Below are 22,875 nucleotides of genomic sequence, written 5' to 3'. Positions count from 1 at the left end.
CTCACCCATCCCTGAGTGTAGGCCAGAGAACAATGAACTCAAGTCTACAACTCACCAGATTCAGGCTAGATATCAGGAAAAGTGTCCTCACTCTCAGAGCAATACGACAGTGGAACCAGCTGCCTGGAGAGGCGGTGGGCTCTCCCACACTAGGGGCATTCAAGGTGAAACTGGCAAGGTGACTAGGCAAGGTGCTGGGCCTGATAACCTTCTTGGCCCCTTCCAGCCCTAGTATTCTATGAATCTATTCTTGCAATACAACACAATATAGTTGGTTGCAGCACTTGGACCTACTAGATTTGCCCGGCATTTTAGAGTTGCCAGCAATGCAACTAGCCTCTGTGGCTGGGTCCTTAACAGCAGCTTGATTGACAGGTCTTAGAAAGAGATCGTGTTCATCACCAACTGTGAAAAGCTTCATTTGCTGTTTTCTGTAGATGAACATGCTTAAAAAGGCATAACGGAAAACTATGTGACGGCCGGATGTGAACCACCGCTCAAAACAAAAGAGATCAAGGCTTTAATGCTACTTAAACTTATTAAAGGGCAAGTCCCATTGGGAGTAAACATGCGTAGGTTTGTGTGGAAGCCCGAATTCCAAGCCCGAGGAGAATGGCCCCATGGGGAAGGAGGATTTCCTGCCCGGGGTTGCCAGCATTACCCTGCCGAAACGTGGGGCGCTCAGGCTCAGGCTCTGCCGAGCCTCCCTCGCAAGCACGTGGCGAGAAAGCGGAGGGAACGCCCTCGCGATCTACGCTTTCCCTATTGGCCCAAGCGTGGGAACGCGCCAGCCCCCGGAACCACGCACGCGCTCCTGCGGCACCAGCCCCTGAATGGCCTCGGAAATCGAAAGCGAACCTCTAGCGGCTCCCGCTCTTCAGCTCCACCTACTACCCCGTCATTCATTGGTTCCTTCCCCCCCCTCCTGTTCAAGCACGCTCCGGACAGGACAGCCAATGAAGCTTGAGCTTGTTTCGGGGAGCCAATCATCTCGCGGCTTAGTGCGGGAGGCCTCTTTGCCGGGTGACTCTCGTATCATGGCCGCCGCCTGTGTGAGGTCCTGTGCGTGGCTGAGGTGGAGGGCGCGAGCGGCGGCGGCGGCCTTTCGGGGACCCGGCGCCATGGGGACTTGGATGAGGGGGGTGGGTCGCCTTGGGCTGGCGCGTCTGCAGCTCGCTCGGGGCCTGCAGAGCTCGGCTGGAGCCCCTAAAACGGTGTTGGTGGATTTGGGAAGCAGGTAAAGTGGAGGCAGTGTGGGATGATTTCTTTTACTCCTGGCGGGAGGGTCTCTTGCTTCCTTCCAGCAGGACTTAAAGGCTTCCAGGGTCGAGCCCCGGAATCTGTTTCCAAAGGCGCATGTGAGCTCTTGGAATACGTGAAGTAGCCTGGACCAATAGAGCATTTCTGAGCATGCGGAGAGAATGCTTTTTCCTCCCTACTGATGAAAGCACTTCCAGATCTTTTGGAGGGCTTTTTCCCCTGCTTCGATCTTACAGAGTGATGGACACATTTGACTATTTTCAGGGTGCTTTCCTTGTGGCTGAGCAGCTGCAGCCTTATCAATCAGCCTTATCCTGATACAAGAACACTTTCAGGCATGTGCAGAGCCCCTTTCCCTCGCCACTGAGCAGCCTTTCCACACAGATTTAAGCTTTGTGGGCTCTGGTGCAGGTGGCTTGAATCTCAGGACAGTACAATTTTCCTTCTTAGCCCCCTGTGGGTTTTTCCTCGGGGCATTTTAGAGCCTCCTCTTTCCCTGCCCTGACCTTATAGCAAATATACTAGTGCTTTTGTATGGCTGCTTAGCAAAATATACTAGTTAGGATGTTTTACTTGGCAATATGTACAGCAAAACTGTAAAAATAATAATTATTCTGATCTGCCCTTGGATTTCTATTTCCAGTGTGGAATTACATAACTGCATAGTCAAAGATTGTGTTCTCCTTGGTACCTCTCCCTCTCTGCCATCTTAAAGATCCCTTCTGCATCTTTCATGGAGTCACACAATTAATTAATGAATAATAGCATATGTTGAATAGTAATCATTTGAAGTTGAAAATAATTAATTAACATTAATAGTTTTGAATTAATTAAGCTTGATTTCATCTCTTCCTAGAAAATTAGAAATATCTTCTGGAAAACTGGCCAGATTTGCTGATGGATGTGCTGTTGTGCAGGTAGAAAATGTTTTTAAATTCAGTTTGTTTGCACCACAGATAGATTTCAGTCCTTGAGTGCCTTTTATGTGAAGAAATGAAAGAGCTGTAAAATGAAGATTCATCTCACTCTGCTGTAAGCCAAACCAGCACAATCATTTTTTTTTCTTTTCTTTTCACTGTTTAATACATCAAGCTAGGTGATACATCAGTGATGGTGACTGCAGTCAGCAAGACAAAGCCTTCTCCTTCTCAGTTCATGCCGTTGGTGGTAAGTACTATAATGAGCCATACGGAAGAACTATTCATGGTGCATACCTGTCCTCATAATTTCTTTAGTTGGTTAAATTGGAAGTAATGTATACAAAATTCTAGGTGATGTCTAAACAATTATTTAATAACTTTGGGTGAACCAGATAAGCTTCACTGTAAACTCTTGATTTATTACAATATCCTGAATGTAGTTTTAATAAAAAGGGAATGCTGTCTCTTTTGATGCATAAGGTTGACTATCGGCAAAAAGCTGCTGCAGCAGGAAGAATTCCTACTAATTATCTGCGACGAGAACTGGGTTCTACGGACAGAGAAATTCTTACAAGCAGAGTAATAGGTATACAATAAGAACCTCAACTGTTATCTCATACCATCACAATGATTACTTGGAAGTTCAAAAATGGAGAATAAGCTGTTTCCCCAAGTATGAACCTGCCTTTAGGTTACAGTATCTTGAATCATACAGAATCATCCTAAGCATGCCAGCTTGGAAGTCAGGGAGAGAGAGTTTTCTGCAGCAGCAACACACTTTTAGGAAGGACTTGCATCATCATTACAAACTTTTAGGAAAACTCTGCATCTGTTTCCTTTGCCCTCTTTCTTACTGCATTTCATTAAACTGTTTTTAGCCTTTGATTGCAATTTTTAGATTAAATTTTGGCACTATAGGCTGGGTGTTCTATTGCTGGTGCTTGTTGATGTTATCAATGTTTGCTGTTTTATTAGTGTGTGGGATTTTATCAAGCCATCTTGAGAAGGCTTTTGCTCATAAAAATATTTTACATCTGTCACATGTAATTCTTTTATGGGAAATCTTAAAATACTTGATGCTGTCTTACAGATCGGTCAATTAGGCCTCTTTTTCCAGCAGGCTACTATTATGATACACAGGTAGGATCACGTGTTACTTTTCACTGTTTTCTAAGTAATTCTGTGTACCATGTTGCTAAATAATTATTAAATTGCTGCTTTGAGGGTTACTGCAACTTTAAACAAATGTGCATTATCACTCTCTTGTTAAAACCTGGCCTTGGATTGAGATGCAGTGATAAGAACGTAAGAGGAGCTATGCTGAATGAGACCAACATCCATTTAGTTCGGCATTCTGTTCCGACTGACTGTTCAGCACAAGCACCCTTCCACCCATATTCCATAATGTTGGTGACCAGATAGGAAGGGAAGCTCAAAGGAACATCCTGAATTTTGGTCAGAGTATACATGAAAGAGGAAACTGGAGAAAGCAGTCGTTATCTAAACAAGACTGATTTATTCTCAATAAAGCAGGCAGTTTATATAATTTCTGTGGATGTACAGCTTATACCAGGAGTCCTCAAACTTTTTCAACAGAGGACCAGTTGAAAGGCAGCAGCAACAGGCACAGGCCAGTGAGGCAGGGGTGCCTGTGGGCGCGGGCCAGTGAGGTGGCGGTGGGCATGCACGGCTGTGGCTTGCTCACTCAGAGATCTCTGAGTGAGTCCAAAACCGCCTCCGAGCAAGCAAGCTGCTGCCTCGCCCGCAACAAGGCAGCGGCAGGCGAGCGGGCACGGGGAATCCCAAACCTCTGAGGTGGGCCGGATAAATGGGCATGGCGGGCCGGATATGGCCTGCAGGCCGTAGTTTGAGGAACCACGGCTTATACTATCTTAAATAGCATCATATCAAACTATTTAAAATCTTTATTTTCTTTTCCTGCAACAGATCATTTGCAATCTTTTAGCTGTGGATGGTATCAATGAACCTGAAATACTAGCAATCAATGGAGGTAACTTTTTTTGTTGTAAGCCACAGCATAATTAGAGTTAGTGAAACATTGCAACCCATTGCAAGTAACACATCTTGCTACTTTTAGCTTCTGCGGCGCTTGCATTGTCGGATATCCCTTGGAATGGCCCCATTGGTGAGTAAAGAGATTAATATAAATGGGGTGATGTCCTTTATTGCATGATGGGACTTTCTGCTTGCACCTGACCCTCCCCCCCCCCCCATTTACTCCACAGGGTTCCCAGTCCTCCAAAGCAGTTTTTTTGGGGGGGAGGGGAGCTTTCATGGGGTACGGTCTACCTTCCCATTCTGTTCATAGAAGCAGTTCCATTTTCAAGAAGACTTGGATGATCCCCTTGGTTTTTAAATCATGCCACAGTTTTAGGAAAAAACTGACCCTGATTCATTTTATTAAAACTTTTAAGGTAGGGTTACCAAAATACTTAGAAATCTTTGCTGGGTTATTTACGTTACTTTCTTTTTCTTTGGACAGTTTGTTAAGCAACTGCCTTTGAAGCAATTAATACATTGAATATTGCACAATATATGGTGCAATATGTAGAATTATTAGTTACAAATTTTATATTACAGCTGCTAGAATATGTTTGGTTTGTTAGCGGGTTCGTTAACATTGGATATCAGTTTTTCATCAGACTTTCAGAGTATGGGCAACCACATTTTTCTGACTTGCAATGAGACTGCTTCAGTGTTATACTCAGCTATGTATACATATTTTTGATTATGCTGAAGAACCATGGGCAGATCTTATTGCAACTGTAGAAGGTCTAGTTCCAATCCAGCCATTACTTTTGGTGCTTCCCTATCAGCCACAACAACTTCATTGTAAAGTGCTAGCATACTACGTATGGCATATACTGCAAAGCATCCCGTACATATTGATCGACTGCAACACAGTATCCTGTTTTCCTGCTGTTTAGTTCATTCCAAAGTAATGCCATAATAAAAGTTACTTTTACAAAATGAAAAAATACTGACCCATTTTATAAGTATGATAGGAATAAATGTATATTATACAAAGTCTTGGCCGGCTTTACATAATGCCAAATAACAACCAGTCGGCCCTTAGTTGGTAAGTTGGTAAGCATAACAAACAGTGATAACACAACAGTCAAAAGATTACAGACTTTGGCTATATTTTGTCTCTGCATCCTACTTCACATTTTTCATCTAACTAATCAGGGCCAAGTCTATCCCTTATGAGGAATCCATCATGACAGTTTACTTTTTGGAGGCTTGATTCATTCTTACTGCAGTAGCTTTCTTTGTTGCTTTGGGGCTTTGTGCTTTGAATTTCCAAAGATCTGTGCCAATGTGGATTCATATTCAGTTGGTGCAACTTGTAAACAGATCTCCTCCATGCACTGGCTAGCAAAAGTTGAAATCCAAAAAGTTATCTTAAGTTTGTGCTAGCATAAAGAAGTTCTCATTGTTAATTATTTAATCAACTGGCCCACTCTTCCTGAATCAGAAACTGCTTTACTACCATGCTGCAGCTGCAAAATCAGTTTGCCTTGTGGATCACTGAAGGGACGGCTTTAAAAACCCCATGGGAGCGTTCTAAAGAGATGCACATCTATTATCTGTGTGCTTAGTAGAAGCAAGTGAGGTGCATACAGGATCTTCATGATGCAGCTCTTGCCACATTCCACTGATAAATGAAATCACTCGGTAGCTAAGCTGACAAGCACTGCACAATCCTCTCCAACCGTATTGCTGTGCCTGGGTTAAAATGACTTCTGGAAAGTGCTTACATGAGTTCCTGAGTGAGCTTTGTCTTCAAAGCTATTTTGAAAAGTTGCCTGGTAGAATCTGTTAATTGATGGGATTTCTCCTTAGGTGCAGTGAGAGTAGGACTCATTAATGGAGAAGTGGTCGTGAATCCCACCCGAAAAGAAATGTCTTCCAGTACTTTAAATTTAGTGGTAGCTGGTGCTCCCCATAGCCAAGTTGGTAAGTGGTTAAACACAGCATGCAAGGGATGACCTGTCTGTGTGGGCTGGCAAATGCAGATCAAAACACTGTGGCTAGACTTTATATTTGGGATGTAGGAGAAATCCATTTGGGGATGGGTCTCTGTTGGGATCCTTGGGCTCAGCACCCTGGACACAGGCCACCTTGCTCTGCCCCTGGTCCAAGTTCCTGAAGAGCGCTCCCATCGCTGGGTGAGCTGAAATCCTTGAGACTGGACTTGGACTAGAAAGAAGAGGGTCTGAGTGGCATTTGAGAAGAAGATGCAACAGAGGCAGAAGGACAAGGAGGTTCTCCCATGGTCTGTTGGTTGGGTAGTGGGTCCATCAGCCCTTCGGCGGCAGGGAGGGCTGACCTTGTACTATTATTAAATCATAAAATAGTAGGTTGGAAGGGGCATATAAGGCCACTGAGTCCAACTCCTTGCTGAATACGGGACTACAAGTTAAAGCATCCCAGACAGGTGGCTTCTTGAATGCTTCCAGTGTGGGCAAGCCCACAACCTGCCTAGGTCATTGGTCCCATTGCCATACTGCTCTAACAAATGGATTTTAAAAACTGTTTTTCAGGATAAATTATCATCCCATAACAATTTACTGATCTAGTTTTAAGAATACAGGTGGTTTGTTAACCACCCCAAAATTTCACCCTTGCCAGATTTACATCATAGTAAGCATGCTTCTGCCACAGATGGGAGCTACAACAAGAAGCCCCATATGGAAATTAACCCATAGTGGCATCTATTGAGTGTGAACCAACTCAGTTAATAAGTTAACTGTGGGTTCAATGGTCTTTTTGGGTGTCTCATAGCAAGCCCCAGTCAGCCCAATCAGGGTTTGAATATTCAAAAAAGCTGTGGAACATGACCAGTATATGCTGCAGCAAATATTGGATCGATTATCCCATAATTTGCTGCCATTATGTGGGAACTGCCCTTTCCTTTGTAATAGGAGCTGGTGGCTACAATGTATCAGTTATGTTTTTCTCTGTTTAACTCCATAGTTATGCTGGAAGCCTCAGCAGAGAATGTATTGCAGCAGGACTTCTGCCATGCCATCAAAATAGGCGTGAAGCATACCCAGCAAATAATTCAGGGGATACAACAACTGGCAAAAGAGCAGGGGGTTGTCAAGAGAACTGTCCAGAAGTTATTCACAGCTCCAGAAGAGATTGTGGAATGTGCAAAGCAGTAAGTTTGGAACAAGATGTCTGGATTACAGTGCTATAACTGAATAATTTGCTTAATATATTTAAAAGTCCAACATACACTCCCATAAGTATGTAGAAAGCTGTCTTAAGATGAGTCAGACTTCACATCCATCTGCTGCTGCTCCTGCTGCTGGTGGTGTTCCATTGCCATTAAGCTATTTTTGTTGATCCTCTGAAAGAATGCAGTCCAAAATGTCCTATCCTTGACAGCCCTGCAGCTCCTGTAAACTCTAGGCTTTCTTGATGGAATTGAGCTGCCTCGTATTTGGCCTTCCTCTTCTGCCTTGACTTTCCCTAGCATGATTGTCTTCTCCAGTGACTCTTGCCTTCTCATAATAAACTCCCAAGTATGACAGCTTTTCATTTTTGCTCCCAGGGTAAATTCTAACTGGATTTAATCTAGGTTGCACATGTTTGTTTTTCTGTTAGCCAAAAGTATTCTCCTCCAGTATCATTTTTTTCCTTCTGGGGACACAGTAATGCAGATGATCTTGGCCTAGGTCTCCAGTGAAATGTCTTTATACTTGATGATCTTTTCATCAAAAGGTGGCTTTAAAAGGGATTGGGCAGATTCATGGGGGAAGAGGCTATCAGTGGCTACTAGCCTTGTAGGCCATGTGCTTCTTCCTTCACCAGAGGTGGCCTGCCTGCCTACACCACTTGCACAGGAGCTTGTGCAGGAGGTGGTCTTGCACTCATCCTAACGGAGGGATCCTGTGGACAACTGGTTTGTCGCTGTATGTACAGAATGCTGGACTAGATGGATCTCTCGTCTGATCCAGCATGGCTTTTCTTACATTCTTACCTTTCAGCAACTCTCATAAGGCAGCTGATGATAAAAATGCTAAATGTTTAAGTGTTAAACTGAAAAGTAAAAGTTAAAATATTTAATCAGATCTAAACTAAAATAACATTTGGAAAATCTGAGATTTAGGGGAGATAGTTTTGAGCTCTAGAAAGCATGGGATGGGTTGAAATGATTGTGGTAAAATTCTCTTCCTAAAGATAAGCAATAGACATGTTTGGATGACAGGACAACCCACCCTGCAAACGCATGGTACATCCAACGGACTGTTAAGCTTACCATGGGTTGCTTTGTCTCTCCCCACCCCAGGCCTTTGGTCACTATCCCAGCATCCTACAAAGCAGAACCATCTTGCCCCTCTCTATCCCTGATTCAATTGAGACCTTATTTCATTCACTAGTTTCCCCAGAGCCCCATGCCACTACCCAAGCAGCACTTTGGAGTGACTCTCAATGGCTGAGATCTGCATATATTTCTGTGCTGCACTCCCCCAGATGTTCACATTTGATGGGTTTAAAGATAAAAACCTTTAAGAGCTGTTAAAAGTAAAGTTATATGGAAAGGGAGTGGGGAAAAAAGCCCTCACCCCAGTTTTGCAAGAAAAGCTTGCTTGAGTTTGGCTTTGCCTAGACAGCTCACCTTAGGAGAAATGTCCAGAGAGTTGCAAAGTAAAGTAAATACACTTATTTGCAGTCTCGCTGAGTCATGGTCCATGGTTCGTGCCCATTGCACCTTGACAGCCGGCACCACCCAGGACAATGCCCAGATGAGGCTTGTACCGGTGTGCATGTTGGCCCTTGTGCAAGACCAGCTAAATTTAAAAAGCCCAAAATATGTGTGTAAACTTGCTGTGTTTAAGGGTTTGTTTGTTTTTTAAAGAAGGGTGGGTGGCAGTCTGTGACAGCCTCTCCACTGTGCCGCCTGGTGTTTTGAAGAGGCTGTCACCAAGTGTCACTTTAGAGATCAAACCAAGCGATCTCCAAAAGGGATTAAAAGAATACGCAATTGACCCAGGGGGCACCAAGCCTGTGACAGTCACTCAGCTATGGCATTGGGCATTCGTGAGCTCTGGTCCTCCTGAGTGGCTCATTCCCTGCTTCCCTGGCCCAAGGGTTGGGTTGGTCACCTGGGATCAAACGATAATGGCTCATCGAAGGTACCTCATAGACCACAAACCAACCACCATGCAGAAGGGTTGTAAAGCGGTTTGGATGACACATCAAATCACTGTCACTGTTTATTTATTATATTTATATTCCTTTTTTCCTTTCGAGGAACTCCAGGTTGCTTACATAATTCTCTCAGTCTTATCCCGACAATACCCCTGTGAGGTGGCTGGGCTGCGAGCTGTGACTGGCCCAAAGTTCCCCCATTGGCTCCATGGCTGAGTGAGGTCTAGAACCCAGGTTGCCTGAATCCCGTTAACACTGTTAACCTTTTCACCGCACTGGCTTTCATTACGGTTCCCTATCATTATGTGTTTCATATATACCATGATATTTTATGATGGATATCCATGTCATACAAACCCAGTCAGAAGGATTAACTGTGCTGGGATTATCTGAGGAGCATGTGGGCCCACTGTAAGAAAGGTTGTGCTCCATATTATAAATTGTTTAGTTAAACAAAATTATGGGATGATTTAAATGGAGGGAAGATACTTTCTAAATTAATGCAGTTCTTGGCTTGTTCCTGCTTTTATGGATCAAATCTGTCAGGTTTAGAAGTTATGGAGAATTGAAAGGGAGCTGTACAGACTATTAAAATCTTGCTGTGCTTTTCCCACTTTCCTTGTCCTTAGCTAGTCCTGCTGACAAAGTAGCTTGCAGTAATGAAGGCCAGAGGTAGTGCCTTTCATCTTGGGAAATTAATTTTTGGAGCTGGCAGAAGCTTTTGACCCAGTTGGCACCTATCCACCCAATTGCTGATGCTGCCTTCTATCTCTGGAGCTCCATGGAAAAGAAAGGGTGGGAGAGAGGACAGGACTGGTATTTGGAATGGCAAGTCACACAAATTCCCCTTTACTTATGTTTTAAAATGTATCTTTGTTCTACCTATTCCATCAGGGCTCAAGACAGTTTGGGTTAAAAATGTAATTCTAAAATTAGGTCATTTTGGACCATCCTTTTGAAATAGTTCCCAGCAATTGCACTAGTTTAATTAAACATTTCACACTCTTCTAAGTTCTTAAGAAAAAAAAATTCTCTTTATGTTAAAGTGTGTATTTAATACAGTGTGTATTGCTCCGATAATTAAAGAGAGCAAGGGAGGCATGATTGCAGTTTGGAGTAACGAAGATCTGTTTGAAACTTCTATTTTGTAGGTAATTGTTATTAATCAGCTTGAACCTCTGCCCTTTTTTTCTTCACAGCCATTTCTAACACACATCCTTCATCCCACAGAAAGGCTGTGAGGTGTTGGAGTCTGCCCAGCATCCTTCAGATGTTTTAGCAATGAAGTGAGGGTGGAAAATAAATTAACATCTGAATCAAGCACCCAAATGGCAGGTAGCAAAACCTGTGTGGGCAGTAGTAGCAAAACATGAGTTACATTAAGTAAGCCTTTTTAAAAATAAAGGCAGTTGCATTTTTGAGATGTTTAAAGTTAAACACAGTCATGGCCAACCCAGCTCCCTTTTAGCAGTTTAGCAATATGTTGACCTACATCTTGCAGTTGCTGTTTGACAAATGGCTACACTCAATTTCATAGATTTATGCAACAGTATTAGATATCTAATTACTGCAGTGTGTGTTGGAAGCTATTGCAGTGGTTAACAAGCTAAGCTGAAAGTGAGGAAATCCTCCTTTCAAATATTAGCGCGCCAGTGTGGTGTAGTGGTTAAGGGTGCAGGACTGGGACTCGGGAGATCTGGGTGCAAGTCCCCACTCAGCCATGGAGCTAAATGGGTGGCTTTGGACCAGTCACAGCTCCTACCTCACAGGTTTGTTGTTGGGGGGATTAGATTGAGGGGAGGAGCAGAATTATGTAAACAATCAAGTTCCTTGAAAAGAAAAACATAGTATATAAATATTGCAATAATAATATCCCTTCTATCAAGCTCAGATGTTGACCTTAGGATAGCCATCCTACCTTGGCCTCAGCTCCACATCTGCAGTATAGATACAATGGATTTTGCCATGGTACTAGCAGCAACACCTTGCAGGTGAGAAGGCCTTGCTGCCGGTCAGCCACAGCCTCTCATGTATTCTTGGTGAGTAAGGCTCTCCTGAGCCAGTGGGAGTCTCTCAGGAAGCACATGGTGATCTCCAAGGTTTACAGAATACAAACTGCTTCCTTGTCTTTTTCCTAATGATTAACCAACCTTTGGATTGTTACTCTGTGAAGTGCCATGTTTACTGACAGACACATGTAAGTGAAGAATCATAAGCGTTAAGGACATTGCAGTAGACTTGTGCTCACCGCTTTGCCCTTGTTGCTCTGACAGTGGTTCATGGATGGAGTCAATAAGGGAAAGATGTCTGTAGCAGGAAAAGCCATGTGTGACAGGTGGGCATAAAGATGTTTTGATCTTTATGTTGTTTTTATCTTCTGGCTCCGGAAGTATCAAACAAACTATCAGATTTTTGCTGGGTCATTAATCTGTTCCAAGACGGGTCGGATGCGTCTATAGTTGTATTATTTAACACACTAGCAATAAATCATCACTTGGGCAATATTTCATCCACCTTTAGAAATCGCAGAGATGGGGCAAGTTGGCATAAATTATACAGTAGCTACAATTTGTCCCACTTTCCCTCTCCTCTCCCTTTCCTGTTTTGTTTTGCAAAGACTTGCATCTGAAAAGATCACCGCTGTGTTTTCAGACTTCACCCATGATAAGGTGAGTACCTAAACTTATTTTGATAAATTGCATCTCGGTCACTTCTAAATCTTCTTTGTCTGTCTTCAATCTGTTTAAAGTAACACATGCCATTTAGCGATCTGTTATCTGAAATTATTCTTACTGTAAATGCAAATAAGAATACAAAGAATCCCCAACCCCAGGCTCCTCAGCGGCCTGCTGTCTTCTGCCTGGAGCAGCCCTGATTCAGAAAGCTAGAAATACCTCTCTCATGCCTCTGGGAGCCCATGCGGCACGGTGGTTAGCGGGCTGGACTAGGGACCTGGGAGATGCCAGTGTTAGTCCGCTCTCAGTCATTGAAGTGCATTGGCTGCCTTTGAGTCAGTCATGGATTCTCAGCCTAACACACCACACAGGGTGGTTGTAGTGTGCATAAAAATGGAGTGGAAAACTGTAGAAGCTGCCTTGCCTTCCTTCCAAGAGGAGAAAGTGTGGGATATAAATGCACTGTAGTAGCAGTAATAATTTATTATATTTATATCCTGCCTTTTTTTTACTTCCAAAGAACTCAGGGTGGCTTACATAATCCTCCTCTTGATTTTATCATAACAATTCTGTGAGGTAGGTTGGGCTGAGAGTTAGTAACCTAGGAAAAGAAGGCGGCTGCAGGCCCACTGCTGCACTTCTAGTTTTTATGGAGTAATTAGCATTGGAGAGCACAAGCCTCTGTATTCCGTTTACCTTTCTATTTTGAGTTGTAGTATTAAATACTGTAAGCTAGATGTAGAGTCAACAAAAGGTGTTCTGTGTTGATGATGTTAATATGAAAAAATTGCAAGCAATTAGGACTATGAACAGAGTAAAATGTTTTTGAACATAAAACTTCGGTTCCATGCTCATTAAGTCAGAAAGAGCATTGTAAGGTTTCTTTCTGTCTGAACAAGCATAAGATTGAGCTCCATATCTTCCAGATAGACTATTCTGTAGGAAATTTGTAAGTTATTTATGTAAAACTATTTAGCTGTTTGATTTGTGTGCCCTCTTTCTACCAACAAAATGATATTCAAGGTGGCTAACATAACTAAATTTAGCAAAGTGTATACTCTTCCCTCCATCTTATCAGGATTTGGGGCTATGTACAGCCTTAATCTACCATCTTGAGATGACTTTCATACCCCAGGATCATATTATTTTGCGTACTTTGCATATTAGACCTATGGGTTATGCCTTCTAGTGTGTTCTCAGATGTTTGTTGATAAACAGTGTCCCTAAGGCTGCCTCTGATTGTCCATTAATCCAGGAAACAGTCAGTCTGAAGTTATTCTTACTATCCATTGTTATACTAATTGTTACTTGTTGGGGAAAACATTTAGTCAAAGGATGGCCTTTCATAGGAGACATTTGCATCACCAGAGGTCATTTTGCAACTGGGGTTCAAAAATATCCCCCAAAACAGCAAACGTTAGTGTTTTTGCTGGATGAAATTAACTATATTGCAAAACCCCCTAACCCTTTCCTTTAATTGTTCTTACTGGTTACAACATTTTAATTTTTAATTTAATGTTAGTTAAAATCTTAACATTTTAATTGTTAATATTATTGGATTTTTTCTGGCCAGGGCGACTTATTTTATATTGTTATTTTGTGTTTTAACTTTATGTCTACACTTTACAAACATCTTAATTTAAGGTTATAATTTAATGTTTGTATTTTAACTTAATGTATTTGTATTTTAACTTATTGTTGTAAGCCGCCCCGAGGCTTCGGCGAATGGGGCGGCGTAAAAATGTCTTAATAAATAAATAAAAATAAATAAAACATATTGCCTAGGTAAATGAGGATATTTTTGCCTGGCTTTGAAAAGATTGCAACATGTACACATCACACAAGCCTATCTAGGGCAGGTGTTCTGTGCCCAGGACACCACTGACCAATGTCAGTGAAGCTGCTCCTTTTTTTATGCAGTGTACCGCCAGCAAAGGCACTCATTTGATAAAAGATCTTAAACTACAGGCAAGTTGATATGGGCAAAGGCACTTGTTTCAGTATTTGTGCAATTATTTCGACATTTACATTAGCGCTCATGAGTGGGATGTGTAAGAAATTCAGAATGTCATCTTAGTAGGTTTTAAATGGTTCTGGAACTCTAATAGAAATCTTAAATTCTAGATTTCAAGAGATGAAGCGATTAACAACATCAGGCTTGACACAGAAGAACAGTTAAAAGGTCAGATACATTCATTGTTCAATACTGTACTTTTCTGTCTACAGTTCTAGACCTGTTAGATAAGTTTATAGTTTATAAGGATGAGGAAGAGGTTTGGTGTTCTACCTCTATGTCCATGAGGCTTTTTTGTAAACGAAACCCTGTCATAGGGTAAAGATGTCTTTTCACCTCAGTGAGAACTAAGGTTGCAAGCCTATATGGACTTCTCTGAGAGTAAAGCCAATTGAAGTCGATGCCCTCTGTACCTAAGAAGCAATGCCCTGTATGCCAGTATTGTTTCCCTCTAGAGGTCTGGATGATGATGGTGATGATGAGCCACGATCTTATTTCTATATTGCTCAATCCCCAAAGCTCTCCAGGTGGTTTAGATCAGCGCATCAAATACAGTATGTAATGTACAGATAACAGTACAATCATTTAAAATTGCAGTACAAAAATTTAAAGCCAAATTTAACCAGTTGAAACTTTTAAAAGCTACAAAAACCAATGTGGATTGAATCATAAGACTAGCTAAGCAGCTAACATAATTCCTTAGTATAATATTAAAATTAATAAGAGTTGGGGTCATAGAAATGTGTTAACCCAGTGCCAGAAAAGGAAGTAGAATGGCACTAGAGAGGCACAGGTGGGGAGTTTGTTCCATAACTGAGGGGCTGCCACTGAGAAGGCCCTCCTACTTGTTGCCCCCGACTGAGCTTCCCTTGGAAATGGTAGGCCTGGATTTTGACTGTAATGTCCAGGTAGATTGCAGCTGGTAGACGTGTTCCATCAAGTATTGTTGTTCCAATCTACACTTGGTTTATTGGTTTAAACCAGCAACTTGAATGGAGTCAGGAACACACAGACAGCCAGTACAACCAATTAGAATTAATGCTATATTTTCAGACCTTCTGGACCCAGTTATTAATCGCGCTGCCATATCTCACATAAGCTCCAGTTTCTGAAGAGTCTTCAAGAGCAGCCCCACACAGAGTGCAGTAATCTGGCTTAGAGATAAAGATGAGAAAGAGGCCATGTCCCTTTGTCACTCTGTCACCTTACTGACCTTCACTAGTACCTAAGATCTTGGCCCACACTGAGCTCTCTGTACATGCTGAAAGAAAGACAGACAGCCTAAACTTTATTGTCTTGGTGCTTGGAGCACAGCCCTTGCCAATGGTCAAATTTGTAAGAAGAACATAGGCATTGTCAGCATTTGGTAGGTGCTTCACATTGAAAAACTATCTTTTATGGCAGCATGTTGCTTCCCTGCAAGCCTGGGAAAATAATTGTGCACAACTTGTATTTCTGTTCTGTATTTTACTTCTAGAAAAGTTCCCAGAAGCTGAGTCTTATCAAATAATGGAATCCTTTAATATTGTTTCTAAGGAAATCTTTAGAAATCTTATTCTGACTGAATATAGAAGGTAAGTATGGGATTTACTGTTTCTGTATTGAAACGCATTGATCCACAGAAAAAGGGCATTAACAGACCAAAACCAGGATAATTCACCCTGGCCTTGTATATGAGCCAATATGTAGAGAGGTATTTTGGGTGCAGAACTTGTGTATGGTGGATCAGCAGGATTCGACTAGCTTTTTTTAATTATTTAATAGAAATTTATACTGCTGTCCTGTGCAAAAATATGTCTAAGCGGTTTACAGGAAAGTTCTGCTTCTGCCTGATTACAAGTTTGGAAATCTTGTTTGATTAGGAATCCACCTAATATACGGTGTCCCACTGTTTTTCTTTGCAGTACAAATAAGGCATGCCTGTATTGGTCCCTTCTTTGCATGGCACCCAGAAGCCTTGCTAACCATGGTTTCAATTAACAAATCATGGGTTGTCTTGATGTGTGTGTTAACTACAGATAACCCCAAAAGAAAAGCCATGTTTTGTTGCTGGCTGTTGAACTCTTAAGTTGTTGAACCATGGGTGATTTTTATGTGGAATCCCAGAATTGTGTGTGGCTAGTTTCACCATGCTGCAGAGGCACCCAACCAAAAAACAAAACAAGCGGCATAGCCACTCTACATGCGAGTCTTACAGTGCTGCAAAAGCATTTGGGATGCAAAGGGAGGGGAAGCAAATGGATGCAGGAGGAGGGAAACAAACATCCTGGGAATTAAGGTTAGTATTCGGTGTTAACCAGACCAGTGTGTGCACACCAGGCAGGATTTGTAGCCAAGATTAATCTCCATGTTACAGCTCCCCCTTCACTCCATCAGTAACGCACAGCCACTGCAAAATGGGAAAATTTTGAAAACTGTCTTTTCCGGTCACAGTTTTTGTCCTGGAAAAAAGTGGGGGTTGGGGATGGGACAGGTGTGTGTGTGGAGGGTACGTTTTTCCCTGAGCCTTCAGATCTGTACTTGTAAAGGAGTTGTAACTCTTCTGGATCCAGGTCAAAGGATGTGACAGATACTGAGCTGAAGTGAACACAAAATTTGGGAACTATTCTCTCTGTTTCTTAACTTTCCTCCTCCAGATGTGATGGCAGAGACTTGACTTCACTTAGAAATATCAATTGTGAAGTAGACATGTTTAAAACACTTCATGGATCAGCATTATTTCAGAGAGGTCAAACCCAGGTACTCATCTTCCTTCCCCTTTTTATTATCTTGAATGTTTTTAAGTTTTTTTAAAGATCATTGGTAACTACCATTTGGGACAGCTCATACTCTGCTAATTGAGGGAGGGGGGCATACCTTAAAGGCTAATCTAAGTGGGTAAATGCAGGAGCTTCTGGGTATAATCTCCATCAACTCGAATTTAAAAAGCACTTGAGTAAAAGGCTCAGAAGGGCCTTGCTGAGAATTGCCGATAGTGATCTGATAAAATTCTCTGCCCTGAACATGTGAGGGACATGCTGGAGTCTGTTTGCTCATTGCAACTCATACCCAACAATCCATGATTAACCATCCATGCAAAAGGTCCCATTTCCTGACATGTCTAGGCACAGGCTGGGAAAGTTTCCGGCCTGAGAACCTGGGTAGCTGGATCCAGTCAGTAGATAAATGTTGGGCTAGATGGACTAGCAATATTATTATTATTATTATTATTATTATTATTATTATTATTATTATTACATTTCTATGCCGCCCCTTGCCGAAGCCTCGGGGTGGCTTACAACACAATAAGATACATTCAAATACAATAGAACATAATAAATTACCACTTAAATACAAAAATACACTGAGATACAATAATATAAAATTAAAATTGAATAAAATTAACAGTATAAAATAAGTAAATAAAGAATATAGGAGGAGAAAAGAGAAGGAAGAAGAAGTTGTCCTGGCCAGATCATATATTTTAACAGTAACGACGGTGCCAGGCGGACCTCTTTGGGGAGTGAATTCCATAGGTTGGGTGCCACCGCAGAGAAAGCCCTCCTCCGAGTACTTACTCTCCTAATTTCTTTCATGGAGGGTTCCCAGAGAAGGGACTCTCTCGCAGATCTCAAGGGGCGGTTGGGCATATACGGATGTAAGCGCTTGTTCAGGTAGCCAGGACCCAAGCCGTTTAGGGCTTTATAGCTCATAACCAACACCTTGAATTGGGCCAGGGCTTCAATGGGAAGCCAGTGAAGCTGACAGAGGACTGGAGTCATGTGAGCATAACGCCCCGTCCCCATCAGCAACCTGGCAGCTCTATTTTGCACCAATTGAAGTGTTTGGACCGTCTTCAGGGGAAGCCCCACGTAAAGCGTGTTACAGAAGTCTAGGCGGGAAGTCACCAGTGCGTGTGTCACCGTCGCCAGGCAGTCGTACTCCAGGTAGGGGCACAGCTGATTAATCAGCCGAAGCTGAAGGAAGGCGCTCCTCGCCACTGCTGTCACCTGAGCTTCCAAAGAAAGCTCCGGGTCGAGGAGTACTCCTAAGCTGCGGACCTTGTCCCTAAGAGGGAGTGTTGCACCATTCAGGACCAGGTCAAATCTACCCTCTCCGAAGCCCGATCCACCAACCAACAGGACCTCCGTCTTGTCTGGGTTGAGTTTCAGTTTATTGGCCCTCATCCAGCCCATTACCTCGGCCAGGCACCGGTTCAGCACAGCCACTGCCTCACCTGGATTGGTGGAAAACGAGAGGTAAAGCTGGGTATCATCAGCGTATTGATGATTCCGCAGCCCACACCTCCTGATGACCTCTCCCAGCGGTTTCATATAGATGTTAAATAGCAAAGGGGATAGAATGGAGCCCTGTGGTACTCCATGGCATAGCTGTCATGGCGCAGAGACATAGTCCCCTAGCACTACTTTCTGGAATCGACCGTTGAGATAGGAGTGGAACCACTGCAAAGCAGTGCCTCTGACCCCCAATCCCACTAGTTATCCAGAAGGATACCATGGTCGATGGTATCGAAAGCCGCCGAGAGGTCCAGAAGAACCAACAGGGATGCACTCCCCCTGTCCTTCTCCCTGCACAGGTCATCGTACAGAGCGACCAAGGCAGATTCAGTACTGTACCCAGGTCTGAAGCCAGACTGAAAAGGATCCAGATAATCACTTTCATCCAAGAGTGCTTGGAGTTGTCCCGCCACCACTCGCTCCAACACCTTGCCCAGAAACGGGATGTTGGCCACAGGTCTATAGTTAGTGGCCATCTCTGGATCCAGTGACGCTTTCTTCAGGACCGGTCATATTACCGCCTCCTTTAAAGGGGCAGGCACTCGACCCTCCCTCAGAGAAGCGTTAACCACTTCTAAGATCCAGGTCCCAATCCCGTGCTTGGAGTTATTTATTAACCAAGATGGGCAAGGATCCAATAGGCAAGTGGTGGGACGTACTCGTCCAAGCACCTTGTCCACATCATCGGGCCGCAATAATTGAAATTCTTCCAATATTTTTGGACCAGACGGTAGCATTGGTGACTCCTCAGAGACCTCCGATTCATTAGTGGAGCCAGCTCATGACGAATCTGAGCGATTTTCTCCCTGAAATGCCTGGCAAAGTCGTCACAGCGGGCCTTTGAGGGTGGCATCGGGTCTTCCTTAGGACCCGGGCGAACCAGGCCTTGCACCTCTCGAAAAAGCTCCGCCGGACGGCATTGTGAGGAGGCAATGGAAGCGGAAAAAAACTTCTTTTTTGCCGCCTTCACCGCCACAGCATAGGCCCGATAGTGGGCTCTCAAGTGTGTTCGGTCAGATTCATTCTGTGACTTCCTCCACCTACGCTCTAGCCATCTCCCAACTCGCTTCATCGCCCGCAATTCAGGTGTATACCAAGGGGAAGAGCGGACTCTGCCCGGTGGGAGAGGACGCTTGGGAGCGATCGTGTCCACAGCCCTGGTCATCTCTCCGTTCCACAGTTCTACCAGAGCCTCGACAGGAGCACCAGTCTTGTCAGCCGGAAACTCCCCCAGGGCCTTCAGGAATCCATCCGGATCCATCCGGCTCCGGGGGTGGGCCCATACAACCGGGTCTGCACTCATAGAGGGAGAGGCCGCTCTCGAGCACAAACCTCACCAGGAGGTGATCTGACCATGACAGGGGAGTCAAACATAAGTTCCTCACCCTCAGGTCATCCTCTTCCTGCCCCGTCGTGAATACCAGGTCCAGAGTGTGTCCACGTTCATGGGTCGGGCCGATGACGTGTTGAGACAGGGCCATGGCCGTCATAGAGGCCATGAAGTCCTGAGCCCTTTACAGCATCAAACTTTCCTTTCACCAGCGGATTCACCTTCAACTGAGTGTCCTATTGGCACAGATTCAGTCACTTCATTCTTTCTGGGGCTACTAGTCCTTGCCCTCTGCTCTTCCTCTGCAGCACACTGGACACCTTCTGACCTGAGGGACTCATCATGCAGCATCATATCTTTTAGCCTTTGGATCCTGCCCATGGGTTTTTCATGGCAAGGATGCTGGAGTGGTTGCCATTTCCTTCTCCAGTGGATCAGCTTTTGTTAATGCTCTCTGCTATGGCCTGTCCATCTTGGGTGGCCCTGCATGGCATAGCTCAAAGCTTCATTGTGCTACACAAGCCCCTTCATCACAGCAAGGCAGTGATCCATGAAGGGTATCACATCATTGTTAGTACAGTATAATTAATAATAATATATTTTAAGTACAGCCATATTCTTAATATGTATTATGTTATTAATCAAAATGACATTTTCCATACTGGATTTATTTTGGTGATGTTGGTTTTCATATCACGTTAACAAGTTCATTCAGGTTCAGCTTTGTGGAAGTAAATCACTGTTTTTTCCAGCTGATCTTAATGAAAAATATGCTCTGAGACCTATTGTGACATTGTGTGGAGCTTTTATTGATCCGTGGGCTGCATTTGGTTCAATATTGTGGCTGGACTCTGGAACAAAATGAATTTTCTAACCATAGACAAAAGACTCCTCTTTCTGATCACATGCTTATATTTCAAGACCTGCCTGAAGGTTTGATTCTTACCAAATGAACAACTCCTGGACCCATGCTTGTTACAAAGGAAGTCAAACAACACTGCATCCTCTCTCCTGCATCATTCAAATGAAATATGCATGACTTTGTTGAGGGCCTAATTACTCCAGCCCCCAAGTTGGCTTCAAACTTATTTCCAGTCTCCTGTAGTGCTTTCCCAAACCAGAGTGGGCTTAAGAATTTTGCTGAGAGCATTCAGCAAGTACTGCCAAGTAGATCATCTGGCTGTGAACTACGGCAAATCCAAAGTCATGCTGTTTTCTAGAAATGGCAGTGTCCTCAAATGGTCCATGGAAGAGCCAGCCAATTCAACTCAAACAAGGCCAAGCCTTTCCATATTTAGGGATGTTTTGTGAGTCAACAGGTGCCCTGGTTTGCTCATCAGAAAGATGTGGTGAAAAAGGCATCACACTGCTCTAAACTAATGACACACTTTCATCGCACAAAACAAAGCAACTGTAGGCCATCAGCACCTGAAGTGTGCACAGTTAAATCTCATGCCCAGCTACCTTAAGGGGCTTTGATTTGGGTGAATGGATGTACTAGATAGAGTTGATCTTTTCCTTTCAGTGCCAGGTGAAAACCTTTTTATTTTCCCACTATTTTAATTGTTAATTGTATTGATTTGTGGTTTTTTATATTTATTATAGGATGCTGTGCTACTTTTATCTCTATTTTATTTTATTTTATTGGTGCTGTAAACCATCCCAAGTTGTCAGTGATCGGACAGCATACAAAAGTTTTAAATAAATGCATACACAAATAAATAAACAGTGCTTTGTCATGTTGTGTGCACCATGTGTTGGCTGGACTGATGCAGCAGCCCAGAGGTAGAATCAAGAGAGACTTTCCCTCTTATTTCAATCTTTCCACAATTTCGTCCCCAACAAATCATATCTTCCAAATATCCTGAACACTAGCGACGTGATCCTCTGTCTGCTACAAGTTTATGTGAAGTGTGCAAAGGGCTTTTCATTCACTTGCTTTAAGCTGCACCCTTCCAAAACCCAGATGAACTGTGCCTTACATTGCTGCTGAGAGATGAGGAACATGTTCAAACAGATCAGAGGAAAGAGTCCTCCATTCAGCCATGGGAGAAAGTTCCATACCACATCCTCATGTTACAATCACATGCCATGGACTGCATTGGCAGTGATGGAAGGAGCCAGAAGCTGCTGAGCTGCTGTTTAAAAAACCCCTGAACTCTCAGAAAATACTCCCAGAAGGAAGGATGATCCACTGGCAAGCTTTCCCCTGCAGAAAGGGGAATCCATTCCTGTCTCTAAGCTCAATCCTGAGATCAGCAGCAAGGGATAAAGAGCACAACACCCAGGCAAACTATGGCGCACGACAAGGCCAGGGCATGCGACAGCCGCAAGGGCAAAGCAAAGAACACTGAAGGGAATAGGGAACTTCAAAGAATTGCCCACAAGTCATGGCTACAAAGAAATCCATGGAGAGTCTTGCCTTCAGTCAGGGAGAATGTTCCATCAACATCCTCTTGTTACACTCAAGTGCCAAGGATGCAGTGGTAGTGAGGAAAGGAGCCAGGAGCTGCTGAGTTATACTGAAAGACCCAGAGAATATGGGGCCAGAGGACAGGGTGACATGATGGCAACCTCTAAAGAATGGGGTGATTCCAACTGGAATCTATTCCTGCATCTAGGCTCAATTTCCTCCCCAAATTGTCCCATTTTCAGACACTCCTTTTGCATTGATCAAAAATAGGTAATTCCCAGAAATGACATGTGAAATTTGTCAAAATGATTTGCTTTTAATAACCTCTATGCCAAAGCCTGTTCTCCATGTCCTTGTCTTACTGTTGTAGTCATCATGCTAAAGGAATTCCCAGGAAATGACGTTTGAAATGCATCCACATGTTTTTGTGCATGCTAAGCTTTCCCCTTAACCCTGCTTTCATTAGAGAACATACACAGGCCCACATGACACATGAGAGGAAACATTATTTTTCTTAAGAAGTAGCCATGATTGTGGAGAGTTTCACCATTAACTCCACTGGTGAGAAAGTTGATTCACTATATTAATTTATTCAGGAGTAAAATAATGAAGAAATTTTCACCAAGTCATGAAATGCATAGATTATGTTTTTCTTATGAGTTGGCCTCTGCTATTGAGATTGGGCCTCAAGAGAATAATGTAGCATTTGGGGAGAAAGATGCATCCCAGGAGACTAGCACCAGAGGCCAAGATAGAGAAGACCTCCACAGCCACTGCGTACTTCCCCTTGGTGCTCAGGTA

General features: G+C 43.3%; 1 protein-coding gene across 1 annotated transcript in view; it reads left to right on the top strand.

Annotated features, from left to right (window-relative positions):
* Positions 1-1,048: 1,048 nt before the first annotated feature.
* The window catches only part of PNPT1 (polyribonucleotide nucleotidyltransferase 1), a 40,926-nt gene continuing 19,099 nt past the window's right edge, over positions 1,049-22,875 (top strand). The window contains exons 1-13 of the mRNA XM_044428772.1: positions 1,049-1,237; positions 2,117-2,177; positions 2,353-2,427; positions 2,661-2,766; positions 3,271-3,320; positions 4,128-4,191; positions 4,279-4,326; positions 6,048-6,161; positions 7,182-7,368; positions 11,983-12,034; positions 14,165-14,222; positions 15,532-15,628; positions 16,691-16,793. Coding sequence (XP_044284707.1) covers positions 1,122-1,237; positions 2,117-2,177; positions 2,353-2,427; positions 2,661-2,766; positions 3,271-3,320; positions 4,128-4,191; positions 4,279-4,326; positions 6,048-6,161; positions 7,182-7,368; positions 11,983-12,034; positions 14,165-14,222; positions 15,532-15,628; positions 16,691-16,793 — 1,131 coding nt within the window. The 5' untranslated portion in view covers positions 1,049-1,121. The remainder of the gene's footprint in view (positions 1,238-2,116; positions 2,178-2,352; positions 2,428-2,660; positions 2,767-3,270; positions 3,321-4,127; positions 4,192-4,278; positions 4,327-6,047; positions 6,162-7,181; positions 7,369-11,982; positions 12,035-14,164; positions 14,223-15,531; positions 15,629-16,690; positions 16,794-22,875) is intronic.

The sequence above is a fragment of the Varanus komodoensis genome, unplaced genomic scaffold (assembly GCF_004798865.1).
Source record: "Varanus komodoensis strain SLA01 unplaced genomic scaffold, ASM479886v1 scaffold2, whole genome shotgun sequence".
Classification (NCBI taxonomy): Eukaryota; Metazoa; Chordata; class Lepidosauria; order Squamata; family Varanidae; genus Varanus; species Varanus komodoensis.
This window is presented reverse-complemented; position numbering and strand designations above follow the sequence as displayed.